This window comes from Trachemys scripta, chromosome 2 (assembly GCF_013100865.1).
Source record: "Trachemys scripta elegans isolate TJP31775 chromosome 2, CAS_Tse_1.0, whole genome shotgun sequence".
Classification (NCBI taxonomy): Eukaryota; Metazoa; Chordata; order Testudines; family Emydidae; genus Trachemys; species Trachemys scripta.
The window spans coordinates 120,381,445-120,399,215 of record NC_048299.1 but is presented as its reverse complement, the minus strand read 5'-3'; the positions used below and the strand labels follow the sequence as shown (position 1 = coordinate 120,399,215).

Genomic DNA, 17,771 nt, shown 5'->3' with positions numbered 1-17,771 from the left:
GTGCAGGGATTCCTTTCTCCAGACCTCAACCATCTCTTTTCTTGGTCACGGACACATCAGCGATCGGGTGGGGAGCATATCTAGGGGAGCTCAGGACTCAGGGCCTCTGGTCCCAAACAGAGCTCTCACTTCACATCAATGTCAGGGTGCTGAGGGCAGTCCGTCTGGCATGCCAGACCTTCCAAACTCACTTGGAGGGGAGATGTGTATCAGTCATGACAGACAATACAACAACGATGTTTTATATAAACAGACAGGGTGAACTCGCTCCTCTCCCCTGTGCCAGGAAGCTCTCAAACTGTGGGACTTTTGCATAGCCCACTCGATACACTTGGAGGCATCTTATCTCCCTGGAGCTCAGAACGAGTTAGCAGATCATCTCAGCAGGTCCTTTCACAACCACGAGTGGTCCATCCACCTGGACATCATGAACACCATCTTTCAACAGTGGGGAACTCCTCAGATAGACTTGTTCGTGACAAGAAACAACAGGAAGTGTCCACAGTTCTGCTCCTTCCTGAATCACAGCCGATCGTGGACATGTTCCTTCTTCCTTGGAAGGACCACCTCCTTTACGTGCTTCCATCCATTCTGCTCGTTCACAAGGTGCTACTCAAGGTTCGGAGGCACGAAGCCTCTCTGATATTGGTAGCTCTAGCCTGGCCACGTCAGCACTGGTACACGTCTCTTCTGGAGCTGTCAGTAGAAACTCCTGTGATTAGATGTTTGGCTGCGAGTGTGTGTGTGTGTTCCCTTTGTGTACTGCCCCAGCCCTGTGCAAATAGCTGGCACTGCAGACCTCAAGTGAACCACCCAATGACCACAAGATCTGTTAAGGGACGAAGGCACAGGTATATTGTCGACGAAGCACGGTACTAGTATCCTGCAGACTCTACCGGATCACTAATACATGTATGCCCATAACAATGGACCAGCTCAGTGAACGGCGGGACTTTCCGTTCCTCCCTAGGCTAAACAAAGATACTCCCTCTTTATACTGCGATACAAACATGAGTACTGTACCTCAGACATAGTTACAGTAGTTACTGCCTCCTGACTAGTTATCACTCATCACCTTGTACATGTTGGTTCGATCAGAACATCTCTATTATATACTGTCATCCTTGACCTTCTCTTTTAGGAGGAGTCAGTCTGTTCCTGTTATCCTTGGGGAATGTTTTTATACTATCCTTGATATCGGGATGTTCTGGTACCACTTGATATCTGGAAGTGTTTGCGTGAGTACTCTGTGACTAGCACTTCTTAGGAATGTGTATTCCTGTAATATCAGCCCTGTTCTTGCAAGATTCTGTGAGCAGGTCCTGCTTTATACCAGGCCTCTGATACAAGGGCTTATGTCTTAGGCTCTCTTCCTGCTACAACTCCGATCACTCTACCGCTGCTCCCGGACCTGATAACCCAGGACCACAGCTGTCTTCAGCATCCCAACCTCAAATCTCTCCACCTCACGGCTTGAAAGCTCCATGGCTAAATCCGATGGAGCTTGCTTGCTCTGATCCAGTTAGGGAAGTCCTCATTGGCAATAGGAAACTGTCTACTAGGGCCACCTACCTAACCAAATGGAAGAGATTCACAATTTGGTCATCAAAGAGACACACGTCTCCTATGCTCTCATCAATACCTCATATCTTGGATTACCTTCCGCACCTGAAGCGATAGGGGCTCTCTGTCATCAATAAAAGTCCACTTGGCTGCCATTTCTGCCTTTCACTCAGGCATGTCTGGCCGATCGGCTTTCGCCAACCCAATAGTTGGACACTTTCTTAAAGGACTTGACAGTCTGTACCCTCAAGTACGACAACCAATCCCAGCCTGGAAACTTAACCTTGTTCTTTCCAAATGGGGCCCCCCCTTTGAAGCACTAGCGACCTGCTCGTTGCTTGCTCGCTCACTCGCTCTGTCTCATGGAAGGTAGCATTTCTGCTGGCAATAACCTATGCCAGCAGGGTTTCCGAGCTTAAGGTCCTAACATCTGAACCTACTTGCACAGCGTTCTATAAGGACACGGTTCAGCTTTGGCAGCACCCAGCCTTCCTCCTGAAGGTCTCCTCCCAGTTTCATGTTAATCAGGACATTTTTCTTCCAGTTTTTTATCCTAAGCCACACGCAAATAGCCATGAGCAAAAACTCCACTCTTTGGATGTTCGCTGGGCGTCGGCTTTCTATATCGAGCAGACGAAGCTGTTTAGAAAATCTAAGCAACTACTTGTCACAGTAGTAGACAGAATGAAGGGGCTCCCAGTCTCGTCCCAAAGAATTTCATCATGGATCACATCCTGTATCTGGACCTGCTACGATCTGGCTAAAGTACCTGCCACAGTGCTGACAGTGCACTCCACAAGGGTGCAGGCATCTTCAGCGGCGTTCCTGGCACAGGTTCTGAACCAAGAAATTTTCAGGGCTGCAGCATGGTGATCAATCCACACTTTTACTTCTCACTACGCCATTACCCAGCAGGCTAGGGACGATGCAGCCCTCAGCAGAGCAGTGCTTCAATTAGCGAATCCATGAGCTCCAACCCCACCTCCAAGTTCCTGCTTGGGTCCTGATTGGAATCAACATGAGCAAGCACTCGAAAAAGAAAAAATGGTTACTTACCTTTCATAACTATTGTTCTTTGAGATATATTGCTCATGTCCATTCCAAGACCCACCCGCCTACCCCTCTGTCGGAGCAATGCCAGCAAGAAGAAACTGAAGGACCCATATACGGCGCCATGGAGGCATGACTCCAGGGAGCACCTGAACCGACCTGATGGGTACCGCTAGGGGAAAAACCACCTGGCTTCTGTGCACATGGCACACACACACCTAATTGGAATGGACATGAGTAACACATCTCAAAGAACAATAGTTACGAAAGGTAGGTAACTGTTTTTCTGCTTCGCTTCTAATTTGCCTGTACTATTGAGAATACAGGAGTGACAATGTCCCTGCTCTCAGTTCCTGTGTCCAGAGGCACAGCAACATCTGGCATCTGCGAGGAGCAAGTTCATGGAAAGTCCTGCTCGGCTTTGTAGCCTTGGGCTGGAGCATGCTCATGGTAGATGCAATCTTTAGAAAATATAGCTGTCAAACCCTGGGAAGTCTCTACTGAGCATATGCAAAGTGCCATTTTCAAATGCTTATAACTTGGTGAACTATGGGTGGATTTTCGTGGTGAAAGCAAAAGGCACATCTTGGGCACCAAGGCAAAACTCTCTGCCAAATTTCAATTCCATGCTCCAATAGATGGAGGCATTAGGATTGCTCAACTAAACAGTTGTATGAATTTCTTAACATGGACAAAACGTTTTTCTCTAACCTGATTCTGAGAAATGATTGAACAGTTTTGGCTGAAATTAAAAAAAAAAGGCAACATGGGTTACATACTCACTGGAAAATTTCAGCCCAAACGGTTAAAGTTTGACAAAGTTTATAAGCAGTTGAATCCAAGGTCTTATAATGGTAAGTGATGGGTGTAGCCTTAACTATAGGTGTCACTACCAGCTCACTTATAATAAATGTATGAACTCTTAAATGAATATTGTTATACTACTTTAACTTAAAGCTGTATATCTACATCTCTCAAATCTGGTATTCATTGTAGTGACTAGCTTTTCCGGAGCTACCTGGTGGTGATAATAATATTAAGCATGAATTCGCCAAGGGATACTACCATTAACTCTGGACAGAAGTCTTTATATACTGATTTGCTGCAGTTGCAGGCTGGAGGTGAAGCAAGACATAACTAGCCCAGGAGTAAAGAAATTTACCGTAGGAGAGGTGTGCTATTGTTTGACAAATCCGTGACAACTATATTTGCTACTCTCTCTTCTGAAGTAAAGATTTTGTCTTGGACAATGACCAGCGCATACTGTAGGTAATGCAGCTTTGTGAGGGCAGTAAATTTGCTTGCTGTTTCTAGTTTGCTCAAGGTCATGTTCCTGAAGGTATTTAGCAGAGCTGCTAGACCATGCATAGTACTGACCTGTGAATAGGACCTTAGAAGAAGGCCATCCAGACAAGGGTAATCACGTGTCCCTTTTACTTAAAGGGATGGATAACATATTTGTGAAATACCTGTACAAAAAGCTGAGTCTTTGTATTGAAAAAGTTTCCTGCTGTAGCAGAAGCTGAAGTATCTATGGAGACTCTTCTTGATCATATCTTCAGTAGATCTCCAGGAGGTTTATCTTCTTCACATTCTGAAGTCCTGAGAGAGCAATGCAGTAATGATGGATTTCACTATTTCCATCTGGAATATTAATCCCTTGATATACTTTTTGAGTTTTAGAATGGCCATCATGTGATCTTTTCTCTTTGTTCCATAAAGAATCTTATGCACTTTCCAAAATCTCTACCTACAGAACTGGCTTTATTGTTGTGATGTGTAGGAGATAGACTATTTCATCCTTCATCTTCTGATGTGTCTAAGGATTTTGGTGCTGACAGTATTGTTTTAGTTTATTTTAACTTTAGGGAAAGAATAAACTTGTTCTGGATTCAGTGAGTGAATTCTATAGAATATCCTTTTTCTGATCTTCTACCCATTTTCTTGAGGTGGCTGACTATCAAGGGAGGGCCCACCCTAACACTCTCATTAGAGAGAGTGGTGGTGGGGAAAATCTCCTCTGATTTGGGAAATGAAAACTCAAAGTCAAGAGAAGCTTTGGGAGTTGGATGGTTTTCCAGAGAAACCCAGCCTTGATTTTCCAACTTTCAGAAATGGCTGCATGACCCTCTTCCTAATGCATAATTGCTACACTAGCTTCTGGAGAAGCAGCAGCAGCTTCAGAAGGAAAAACCTACTGAAGCAAGGTTGTCTGAAGATTCTCTGACTGGAAGGAGAAGGGTTGTGAACAAGGAAAAAATTCCCTCAGTGACTGTTTTGTTTATTAACTATCCAAAGATTTTACTCATAGAATATGTGGAAGGGTGTCAGCCTGCAAGTCCAGTTTCTGCAGGTGAAGCTGCAGTAGCCCCTGAGCAACTATATTAGAATTTTGAACATTCAGTAAATATTAAGTGTCAGGTGAAGCATAAATCCCAAAAGCAGCAGCTAGAGAAATCCAGTTTCAAGTAGGTATTATTTAGTTTTTTTTTCTGTATGCTCCCAATTGAGAATCACTCTACAAAATAAGAGGTCACAGCCAACACTCTCAGGGGTAAGGCCCCTGTATCCAACTTTTGTCTGATAAATTCTTTTATATGTGGGTTTGGCAGGATGGTATGATTGTGCTCCTTTACGAAGGAGGCTGCATATTAGGCTCAACCTTAGGCTGGGTGATTAGGTCCTTTTGGTCCTTTGTGTGCAAGCAGGATTTCTGAATGCTACTCATATCCTCATAAAACCAGACAGGGAAGAAAAATTAGACAGCGCTTCTGCAACTTAACAAGTTTTTGTTTTTTGCAACACACCCAAAGTTAGATTCCCATTTGCACTAAATTCTGGGAAGTTTAGTTGAGAGCCTGAGGTATCTTTCTCATTTAGTTAGTCTCTAAGGTGCCACAAGTACTCCTGTTCTAAACAGACTCCAAAGAGAGACTGCAGAGCTAGAATTGATATGCAAACTAGACACAATCAGCTCCGGTTTGAATAAGGACTGGGAATGGCTGAGCCATTACAAACGTTGACTCTATCTCCCCTTGTAAGTACTCTCACACTTCTTATCACACTGTCTGTACTCGGCTAGCTTGATTATCACTTCAAAAGTTTTTTTTCTCTTAATTAATTGGCCTCTCAGAGTTGGTAAGACAACTCCCACCTGTTTATGCTCTCTGTATGTGTGTATATATATCTCCTCATTATATGTTCCATTCTATATGCATCCGAAGAAGTGGGCTGTAGTCCACGAAAGCTTATGCTCTAATAAATTTGTTAGTCTCTAAGGTGCCACAAGTATTCCTGTTCTTCTTTTCTCATTTAAACATTTCTTCCTTTCTTTAGAAGATCTTTCAGGGAAGAACATATTGTGAGGGTTTTTAAGACTTCAGGGGGAGCCCTAAAGGGAAGAGGATAGCCTGATTTACAGATGGTGTAGACATTTTGCTGTACCTTTAAGAACCACCTTCCTTGGCCAGGGGGATTTTAAAGTTTGCCATGCTCTCAGTGATACCTGAGTTACACATATTTTGTCAAATATGATAGTTCTGTTACCCGGGGTTCTTTCAACCCAAAGCTCTTGGTAACTTTTACTCTGTGCGAGGTGATGTCAGGAAGTAAATCAGGGGAAACGCAGCCGTCCGATCGATAGATGGCTGGCACAAACAGGACAACACGAGTGCTTTCACGTAAAGCTAAACTTTGCTTAGTCTCAAGCACTTACACACGTCCGCAACAGGTTAGTAAAACACCCCCAACCCTTGATAATTACTAACGCTGAGTGTGGCTCTCGAGTAGCACAGCAGCAGGCTTCCAGTGGCCAAATCTTCCATCTTGGGAACCACAAGATGTATCCAGAGGGAGAGTCCAGAAGAATCCAACTACTTCAAACTTTTTCCCCTTATTTATACATTAGTAATAGAATTACATGTCTCTTAAAGAAAACTTGTCTAGCAAGCAGTTTCAATGGTCAAGCAGAGGTTCCTTCTGATTATTGATTAACCAGGTGTGGGTTTTTCCGGAGTTTGCAGCCTGGAGGCCCTAATAGACATTCCTGGGGGCACATTCTGCTTTTCTAAAATGCATGTATCAGCAACTTCAACACAATTCTTATCAGGAAGGATACGGGGTCAAGCTGCCCTTTCTGTGGCACCCAAAATCCCCTCCCCTCCTGCCTTGGTCAAGATGAGGCTGCGGCATGGCTAATTTACAGCCTGCTGACTTGGCTGCTTTTAACAATAAGCCATAGTGGTTTTAGGCACTTTACTGGTTTGCTGACATCTCCCCGTACAGTTCTTTGAACTGACCAAGACTTCATTTCCAAGGTCACCATCGTCTTCTTCCTATAATAGAAAGTAGTGTTGTCACTGTGGTTGAATTAAAACATTCTAAGGCAAGAGTAGTCAATAGGCGGACTGCAGGCCAAATTCAGACCACCAGACACTCTTGAACAGACCCCAAAATCTTTTCATTTATTTATCATTGTTGGGTGGGGGGTTAAATTTTCTGTGTAGTCTGGACATTGACTAAGAAATTTGGACATTGACAAAAAATTGACTACACCTGTTCTAAGGTAATGGAAGAGCGTAAGTTGGATGTGAAAAGGCTGTCAATGGGGTAAAGGTGTTTGCGTATACACAAGGCATTCAGAGCTCCTTCCAATACTGCTTACTCTGTGGAAGGAGCAGCAATTTCATGGGTGAGGAGGTCTGTAAAAGCCATTATATGGTCTTCCATCCACACTTTCTCAAAATAGTATAATCAACATCCTTTCCTCTGCTGATGCATTTAGTAGAAGTCTGTTATGGAACATGGTGCCTCCCAGTGTCTTAATTTTTTACATAGTTGAGTTGTATCCTCCCCTCCCTCCCTAAGGATGATCAACTGCTTTCTGCATGCCTCTGTGAAGACTGGCATATGAAAGAAATGAAGAAGGGAAAATTCTCTTACCTGAGCATTTTCTTTCTAGGACCCTCCATCTCAGATAGCTTGACAGTGGCGCTCCACTGTGGGGACTGTCTGACGTGAAGAGTGGCAAGAGAGAAAATTCTCAAGTAAGACAGAATTCTTCCTTTTCAGATTTATTTCAAAATTGGCATGCCATATTAACTTCAAATTTTCTTCAGAAATTCACCTTTTATGATTCACTATAAACATGAGAAATTTCAGGAAGAAAATCATCGTTGTTTTTTTTCTTCACAGAAAGTTAGATATAGGTGGTCTTTTACCTATAGAGTTGCTACTGTTTCATTACAGTTTGTGTAATGCTTTTCTTCCTAAAATGTTTCCAAAGTGTGTTATAGGCTGTATTTTCAGGGTTTGTTATCCACAATTAAAATACAGTTATATGAGGGTTGAAATGTGACAGCTGTTTTACATTTTTTTTTAACAGGGATATGAAGAATTTTTTTCACAAATGATATTAGTTAGGCAAATACTGACATTTGACCAGGAAAGTGGGTTAACTTCTTTACTCTTCTGAAAAATGCCATGGGGTATTTTAGTGACTCTGGTAAGAGTCTTAGTTTTACATCACATTTTGAAGTTGACATCTCCAGTAGCATGTATTCAATAGCATGTCATCTGCCGCGTCTCCCACACCACTTTCTGAACACCCGGGTTTCCTTTGATATCTTCAATCAGAGCATAAGCCAGGCTTCATCCAACTTAGCTTTAGAATGTAATTATGCAACCTTGCGAATTGACACATTACATTTTTACCAAGATGCAACATAAATGTGTTTTGTGTAAAATCTACAAATATGATAATTTCCCTGACATCTTTCATTCCTCAGCTTTTCTGCATGCAGCTTTGCATTCCTTCTTTGCATCTCTCTCTCTTGGTGTTTTCTCTACAAAGGGTAGTTAGGAGTGGAGTCCTGTTCTTGTGTAGCTTAGGCCTTGGCTATACTGGCACTGTACAGCACTGCAACTTGCTGCGCTCGGGTGTGAAAATGTCCCCCCACCCCCAAGTGCAGCGCCGTAAAGCGCCAGTGTAATCAGAGCCTGCAGCACTGCATGCTCGCTCGTATCGCTGCAAGCTACTCCCCGTGGAGAGATGGAGTACATACAGTTCTGTGAGAGCTCTCTCGCAGCGCTGGTGGCGCGACTACATTCGCGCTTCACAGCATGAATTCCCGAGTGTAGCCAAGGCCTTAGAGTCTTGCATGTCAGCCACCACTTCCCGCTCCCACAAATGCCTCTAACGCTTATGCTGGTGTATGTCACCTACTATCCCAGCTGGCCACACAGTTTAAAAAGTCTTTCCTTTTCCACGCTCCATAACCTTAAAGTAGTGGTATGGAGTATAATGGCAGGCTCCTTCAACTTATTTATTTCTCTGGTGTCTCACCTGGACTACTAGTCTGTAGTTCCATGCTATTTGCCAAGTGATCTTTTTGCATATGAATTAAGTAAAATCTAATGGGTTTTTTTTCTTCCAGAATAGCTGCTATATCCATAGCCACTAAACTAACAGACCTGCAACTTGGAGACTCAGTGGAAATCAGTAGGCTGATTACCAAAAAAGAAATGAAGCAAACAAGGTAATCATGAAGAATCAAGTATGGGAGGGGTTCTAGCAATCTATAAATGTTGAACTGAAATGTGTATGTTGCTGAAAAAGTGTGCGGCGTTGTGGGTAAAGTCCAAAATAAAATCAGGAAAACTTTTTAACAGCCTGTCTGTATTAACAATACTGATATTTTAGGATTCTCATTCAGTTTCCATAAGAATCTTCAAATCTTTGTTTGTGGGGTTTTGGTTGTTTGTTTTTTTGTTGTTGTTGTTGTTATTATTTAGAATGATTTCCCTACTGTATTGAATGCAGGCATGCTGCTGTCCGAATTGTATTTCAGATATGGAACAAGGATGTGTGGCTCTGCAGCCATGGCTTCAGAGAGCTCCTGAAAATTACATATTTAACATTTCCTGTGTTCGTTTTTTTTTTTTTTTAACCCAGTCAGATAACTTTGTGGTCATCTCAAAATTGGGTTTGTCATTAACAGTCATTAAAAAACAAGCCTAAGAGCCAAAAAAAAAGTCAGAATTTTTTTGAAGCCCAGGGCTACCAAGTGTCAGGCAATTTACACCCCTCACATGCCCCCTCAGCACAGTTTATTTGTATTCTTACATATCTGGCCAGCATGTAGGGATTGCATACATTGTTTCTCAGCTGTGGTGCCTGCTGAGCCACAGGGAGGCAGCCTGTCTGCTGTTTCTGTACACAGTGAGCAGATTTTTACTGCAGATTTGTCTGGATTTTGACAGTCTCACTTCTGAGGCTCTCCTCTTTTGAGGAAGTCAGAGAGATAGTAAAGGCTCCTTGTTATGATTCCAACAAGGCTGGAACTGTAAATATCTTGGAAACTCAAGGGGCCCCAGTGCCATAGAGCTAGTTGCTATTGCTGGCACCAAGACACAAGCTGGTGCTCACATTGTTGCCTCTGGTTTTGCAATGGAAAGCATTCCCCAGTATGGAAGTGTACTTTGGTGCATTTATTGAACTCCCTAGTGTTGCAGGGTTTGTCTCAATCTCTTACCACAGCATAGGTTCTCAGTTCAGTTCTTTACCTGGAACCACCAGTCTTGATTGATTAGTGATGATTCAAATGAGTCCTTCATTTCACAGGAGGAAATTTCAGTTCACTCAAGTCAAAGGCTTTCTATCACTCCAAAACCAAACCCTATAGTTTCATTAGTTCTGAAAATCCACATACAACACCGAATGTGCGGGTTCTACATACCTCTGACTCCTATTCCAAAGCATCTCAACTTTGGAACAAAAAACCCACTTCCTCCCTCTGGATCCAGCTATTTGATGTGTTTTTCATCTCCTTACCCTTACCCACTTTAAGAGCTTTTCCCCTACCTTACCCTTATGGAATTGGGCCTCTACGGGGTGCTTTGCCAGCATGGACCTTCCTTCAGCGGAACCCCCAGACTAACTACCCTGTTATGGCGCCTCAATCAATGCCACTTCTGTGAACTCAAAATTTCTTAACCACAATCACTGAAAGAACCCTAGAGCAATTATACCCCCAGCACCTACAGTTCATAAATAAACCATAGTAGGTTCAGCTCCTGTGGTATCAAGAATAACATCAGTCATGGTTTCATCAGCACCTCAGGTAGGGGACACAGAATCTTCCTGTTTGGATAACAAGCTGGAGCAGTGTCTGTAGGCCAGAATCCTCAGAATTCCTTCTCTTCTCCCAAGGACATCATGATAGAGTACTCCAGTTTCTCCCTTAGAAGATTTAAAATAGTTTCAAGATATTCCGACTCTAATAGCAGAAGCATAAGGTATTAAATAATCTACAGTCCAAAAACTCCTCATCAGGACCACATTCTCACATTTTATCCTAAACTTTTTCATCTTCAAGAGATCAGATTGCACCATTTGAATGTTTAAAGAGCAGTCAAATTGTACCTGGACAGGACTAAATCTTTTAGAAAATCAGATGTTTTATTTGTCTTCTCTCCTGGAAAGAACACACTCAAAGTACTGGGACAACCCTCTCCAGATTAGTCTGTTTATACAAAAGGTAGATAGTGTCTAGTCTAAGAATATTTTACAAGATCTCTCTGCTTTTTGGACACAAACCAGCTGGTAATCTCTACATACACAAATCAATACAAAGTATATGTAACGGCTTCTTCAGATGCTACACTTGGTCACTGCATCCTCCAATCTGCTATTCTCCCTTGAAATCTCATTTCCTTCTTTCTTTTCCCTCCCCAACGTTTTCTTTTTTTTTTCTTTTCTTTTTTCTTTCTTGGATGGACTGCTTGCTAATTCTCATCAGTCTCCAAAATAGAATTTTTTCTGTATGTGAGAACAAACAACTTGATCTTACTGCAAATGTGTCCTCTCAGAACTGAAGAAACCTCTGGTTTGGGTTATTCCCACATTTGCATATAGTTAACTTTTGTCTAGTTTATTAGGGCAGTGATTCTCAACCCGTAATCTGCAGACCATTGATGGTCTACGAATGAGCTTTGGGGGGTGCCCTAATTGACTTCTTGGAAATTAACCATAGAAATCTTTGAAGCATAATGGTCTTTATTGAAAAAATCCATCTCATTCTTCTTTTATGTGGAAGAAAGGAAAAGTTAGATATTGTAACAAGTCTTTTGCATGATAGGCCACTGAGCCTCTTTGTCCTGCTGAGAGGATTGAGGGAGTCTGCTTATTATAGAGACAGTGCCTTCTTTGGGCCAGACACTGCTCCTGAGGAAGCTTGCAGCACTGCTGCTTGTCTGTTAGAGAGCCATTGCCTGCTTTGGGTCACTGCTGTTGAGACACTTTTCTCCTGTTGCTGTTATCAGCATTGTTGGATACTGTAATCAAAAGAGTAATTATCAGGAAGCTGCTGCTAAAGTTGGCATCTCTCAGATACTGCCAAGTAAACTGTTTGTGAAAAGGCAATGTATTGAAACGTGGAACTGCAAATGTTTATGTGAATCAAAAACAAAACAGATGGAAAGAATGGGGATGTCAAAGAAAGGTCCCTTCCATTGGTTTGTGCAAGTAAGACATGATGCGACTTTGTCGGTACCTTGAAGAACTCTGGAACTACATGGCTGCGCAAGTAATAATTGTCAATTATATAATCAGTTACCTCTTTCAACAAATTGATCACACTGAGCAGTGACCACTATTGTAAACCCCAATATATCAGGGTTGGTTTGGTTGGGAGTGATAAATAATGAAGAGGAAAAGTCACTGTTTCAGAACAATCTGGATTTGCTTGATAAACTGAGTACAAGCAAACAATATGGATTTTCATATGGCTAAATGAGTGTATGTATATCTAGCAATGAAGAGTGTATGGCATACTTACAGGATGGGGAACTCTATCCTGGGAAGCAGTGACTCTTGAAAAAGATTTGGGGGTTATGGTGGATAATCAGCTGAATATGAGCTCCCAGTGTAATGCTGTGGCCAAAAAATTTAATGCAATCCTGGGATGAATAAACTGGGGAATCTTGAGTAGGAGTAGAGAGGTTATTTTACCTCTATATTTGACATTGGTGTGACTGCTGCTGGAGTACTATATCCAGTTCTGATGTCTACAGTTCAAGAATGATGTTGATACATTGAAGAGGGTTCAGAGACAAGCTAAGACATCTTGCAACCAGAATTCATCTTCCTCTTCTTGCTTCATCAGTCACAGATCTTCTGTAGACCTCCAATGCGACCTGTGAGGAAGAAGCCATTGATAGTGTGATCTGGATCCATCAGTTTCAGAGGATGGATCATCAAAACAAAGTCCCAGGCCTAAACCTTCGGAGGTCATAGGGATAGAATAGCTAATTTCCTCATCCATAGTCCCAACCCAAATACTAGATTAAGGGCAACGACCATTTAAACCAGTAACCATCTGCCAGAGGCCATTGGTGACTATCAAATCATGAGCTGATTCATGAAGCTCATTATCTTTGTGAATGTTGAAGCCACCAAACCTTGACAACATCAGCAGAGGACTGAGAAACTTCGCCACCTCACATCTGGACTCTGCAGCGCAGCAAGGCCATCTATTCACCAATGTTAGTCATATTCTCACTTTGTCTGCTCTTACATATGAGATTGACCAGTTTAGTTTTGCAGAGAGACACAATACTGTTCTTTAGTCTGATCTCCTATATGTCATAGACCATAGAATTTCACAGTTACCCCTGAACTGAATCCAAGGTAATCTTTAGGTTGAATGTAAATAGCTCAGACTTTTGAGATGCACAATAGCTGCGCTCTATTCCTAGCTCAGTCACAGACTTCCTATGTGGTATTGGATAGGACTCTGTCATAGGCTTTGCAGAAGCATGCCCTTAATAAATTCACACAAGGGGGCTGAATGAAGATTCCATAGTCCACTTTAATTCTAGCATTTCTTAGATTTTGAGCCCGTTAGCTTTGCAACCTTAATCTTCTTTTAGCATAGAGAGGGGGGGAGAGAGAGAGAGAGAGAGTGTGTGTGTGTGTGTGTGAATGTAACCAAATAATCTTGCCATGATTTTATTGGGTCATTATATTTGAGACGTAAAAGCATGCAGAGGTGTTTTAGTGTTATATTTTTTTTCTTTGATAATCCAGGTTGCAGTGTAATGAAGAGTGTTTCGCCCTTGAAAGGAACAGGTGGGTTGGTTTACTTTTTCACAAAAGTATTAACTTGATGTATCTAAGCTGTATGGAAAAGATCATTTTTCCATGTGAAGGAGAGAACTGATAAAATCTCAAGATCATCTCCTTAGCATTCTGTACTAGATGATCAATAAACTATTAATTTTAGAAACCTGTTCTAAAATCTTATGCCTTTCCCATCAAAAGTCTTCTCAGATTATTTCTAATTTAATGAAATAGCTCCAAATACAGTAACTCCTCACTTAAAGTCGTCCCAGTTAATGTTGTGTTGTTGTTACGTTGCTGATCAATTAAGGAACATGCTCGTTTAAAGTTGTGTAATGCTCCCTTCTAACGTCGTTTGGCAGCTGCCTGCTTTGTCTACTTCTTGCAGGAAGAGCAGCCCGTTGCAGCTAGCTGGTGGGGGCTTGGAACCAGGGTGGACTGGCAGTCCCCTATCAGCTCCCCGCTCCCCTAAGTTCCCTGTGCAGCAGCTGCCTGCAGTTCAGCTGTGTCCCTCCTCCCACTGCCATGTGCTGCTCCTGCCCTCTGCCTTGGAGCTGCTCCCTGAGACTCCTGCTTGCTGTGCCGGGGGGGAGGGAAGGAAGAGGAGGGCTAATGTCAGGGTGTCCCCCTCCCCCCTACTCCTGCACCCCACTTACCCCATCTTCCATAGAGCAGGGCTCAGGATGAGGGAGCTTGCAGCAGCAGCGGTCTCAGCAAGCTGATCTAATTAACAAGGCAGTGTACTTAAGGGAAATGCGCATATCTCTCTCCATCCCTGCTGTCTTGCAGAGCGAGAGAGTTAACCCTTGAGGGCTCAGCCACTTGCTAGTTCATCATTTAGCAGTAAGGGAAATATCCCACCCTCTGACTCCTCCACCTCAACCAAGCTTCACAATCATCATCACTGTGTACCAGTATTAAATTGTTTGTTACACACAGTATAAGTTTTAATGTGTGTATTATATATAGTCCTTTGGTGAAAAAAATTTCCCTGGAACCTAACCCCCTCATTTACATTAATTCTTATGGGGAAATTGGATTCGCTTAACATCGTTTCGCTTAAAGTCGCATTTTTCAGGAACATAACTACAACATTAAGTGAGGAGTTACTGTATATCAATTAGGGAGTTTTCTGCAAAAAGCTGTTTATCTGTAGCACTGGTCCCTCTCTGTAGTGGATCAGTTTGTCATTGAAAAGCCATCTTTAAAATAAAATTTTTGTTTTCTAAATTGCAGACGCTTTGCTGAAGCTCTCCATATCCGTGATAATTCTGATCCTTTTAATATCCGTTCTTCTGGATCAAAGTATAGTGATAATTTAAAAGAAGATGCAAGGTATATGTTGGAATACATGGTTACAACATTGTTACTTTTGCACCCCATAGCTGTCACTGTGTCTTAAGGTTTTATTAAATAGTTTGACATGACTATGTATATTTATTAAGTTAACCCTTGTAATTTGTTATGGGGTGGCCCTTGTCATACCACAGTTAACATGGGAGCTTTGCTCAAACTTAAGAGACAATGCTTGAAAGTGCTTTAAAATCCATTATTCAGATATACAAACAGGCACCTAGTAGAACTGACAAAAGCACATGAATAAGTTAGCTTGCCTCCCTTTGAGGTCACTGCTATGGGGTGAGGAGCTGACAGTGGACATGCTCCATACATGCCACAAGTGCCCTTGCTGTGACTGGGGCAGGGAACTTAGACTGGGCATCACTCTCTACCTGCCACAGCCACAGTGCTGAGAGTGGGGGAGGAGTGAGGTCAATCATTGAAATCATAGAATCATAGAAGATTAGGGTTGGAAGGGACCTCAGGAGATCATCTAGTCCAACCCCCTGCTCAAAGCAGGACCAACCCCAACTAATTCAAGATGAATGGGACAGTTCTCACCTCTCAGAGCTATTGTTTCAAGCTGAATTAATCCACATGGAGTGTTCTGATTCATCTGAGATGAATGTGCTGCTTCCCTCCAAAAAGAGCCCCAGACTCTAGATCCAGATTTGGGTAGAAACTGTGAAGCTCCAGTTCTCCTTCCCCTTATTGCCTCCAGTTCACTCCTCCTAGCCTCTCTACTGTTATGTTCCTAGCAGGAGCATGGAAGGGCCAGGAAGAGGGCAGAGTTGATAGCTGAGTGGAGCAGAGGTGTTTTCAGGGATCCCCATTCTATGCCACCCTTCCTTTTCCCACAGCTGCCCCTTGATTGTGTCCCTCATCATCACTATTTTTTTTTTTTAATGGGAAAATCACTTGCAAAAAAAACTTTGTGAATGCAGTGTTGAGGTTACCTAGCACTGCCTTGTACCCTTCCAGCATGTAAAGGGTTGCTAAACTTCTGAAAACCAGGAATGAGAGTAAAGGTAATGTCTCCTACACTACACCCACACACAACCTTAACATTGCTCTATTTCAATAACTCTGTGGATTCAAGTGATATTTTACAAAAAATATTTTTAAATGATTTTTTAAATTTTAATTTACTTTTAAAAAATCAAATATTTATTTACATTAGTAGTTCTTTTTACCCATTTTATAGTCTTAAAATGTGTTTTATACTTGTTTCTTTAGTTTTCTAATTGTTCATAGAATTTCAGATTTTACATAAGAATTTTTTCTGCTAAAAACTTTCATAGTTAAAATGCTCATCTGTGCTAAAAAAGACACGTCCAGGGCCTCATTAACACCCTTATTGTGAGAACAATAAAAAAGAGAGACAAAACTGATAAGCAATAGCACCTGCCATATTTCCAATCAATAGCCCTTCCAATATATTGAACTTTCACAAGTCAGGAATGCTTCAACTAGGCTACAGCCATTCATCAGGGTTTGCACCTTCAAATCATTTAGATTTGGGTTCATAAGTCACATAAATGCTTTTGAAAATCTCTGATACCTCAAATATGGGATTAGGAGCCTAAATTTAGGTCCCTCTTTTTGAAAATTTTGGACTGTGTGTATAGAAAATTTACACATTAACAAAGTTATAGTGTGAAAATCTGTTTAGCTTTTCATTGTTAACACTGATGAATTAATGAAGTTTTTCAGCAGTTAATTAACCTAAGCATGCAGAAAAAAATGGAAGTTTACGAAACCAGCTTTGTTTCTTAATCTCCATTTGAAATAAGAAGTTGCAACTAAAACGTCCTCATCTTACTTACAAAACTGTTTTTCAAGACAATTCCCCCTATCAAACAGACAGAAGATAGGAGAAAGGAAAAGAGACTAAATTGTCTTTTTGGTTCAGAGGAAGGTGAATATGATTGTTGAGAGTTCCCAGATGGAGTTTTCCAGTAGCTCTTTTCCCCCAAACAGTCTTAACTCAAAATCAAGGTAACTTTGAGCAGTTTTGACACAATCTGAAATATAGCAAAAGTTCAGTTCTTAAACAAAATTCAAACAAATTTCTAACATTCATCAAGTTCCCCCTAACATAATACTGTTTAAATGATTTTCAGTCTTGTCCCATAGTTCCAAGACAATAGCCAATAACACATAGACCTTTAAATATGTTGGTCTTGGAGGTAGGCCAAGTCAGTTGGTCCTATTGTCGTGACTAATTTTTCCACCTATTTTTTTTTTTAAATAAAAGATCAAATATTTCTTTCAGAAGCAAAGATGCACATTCTTGTTGAGATCCTGATTTATTGAAGTTAACCTTCTCTGATTTAAATGGTGATTTTTTTTTTTGTAGATATAAAATATAAATGATGTACATGTGAATAAAATGTATAATCTTGCTTCTCTGGGTTCAATTCTCTTCAGCAGCCTAACTATTAAGTTATTAGGATAGATAGGTTAGTGCTGCCCTTGTTTCCTTGCCTATTTTCTCTTGGAATTTTGTGAATTACCCCACATGCTCACAATATGCCCTTTCTGAAAATTAGTTCTTGAAGTAATATAATGTGTGTGGGTTTTTTAGTTCCAAGAGTGCTTTTTTTTCTTATTACATTAGTTCAATCCTTTAACATTCAAAGATATCAAAAACTGGTAATAATTTGACCATATCCAAAATGTAAATATGTGGGGAGGCGGA

The 17,771-nt window shown here is 41.5% G+C and overlaps 1 protein-coding gene across 4 annotated transcripts in view; it reads left to right on the top strand.

The window, feature by feature from the left end:
* Positions 1–17,771, top strand: part of NFX1 (nuclear transcription factor, X-box binding 1) — a 196,391-nt gene that overhangs the window by 155,726 nt on the left and 22,894 nt on the right. Inside the window, exons 18-20 of one of the 4 annotated variants that reach the window (XR_004644583.1) lie at positions 9,053–9,149; positions 13,700–13,741; positions 14,969–15,064. Coding sequence is in view for 2 of the 4 variants with exons in the window: in XM_034761492.1 (XP_034617383.1) it covers positions 9,048–9,149; positions 13,700–13,741; positions 14,969–15,067 (243 nt within the window). In the remaining 2 variants the exon portion in view is untranslated. Of the gene's footprint in view, positions 1–7,573; positions 7,659–7,996; positions 8,338–9,047; positions 9,150–13,699; positions 13,742–14,968; positions 15,068–17,771 lie in introns of those variants that run through there. The other 3 variants (XM_034761492.1, XR_004644584.1, XM_034761494.1) reach the window with 3 other exon arrangements.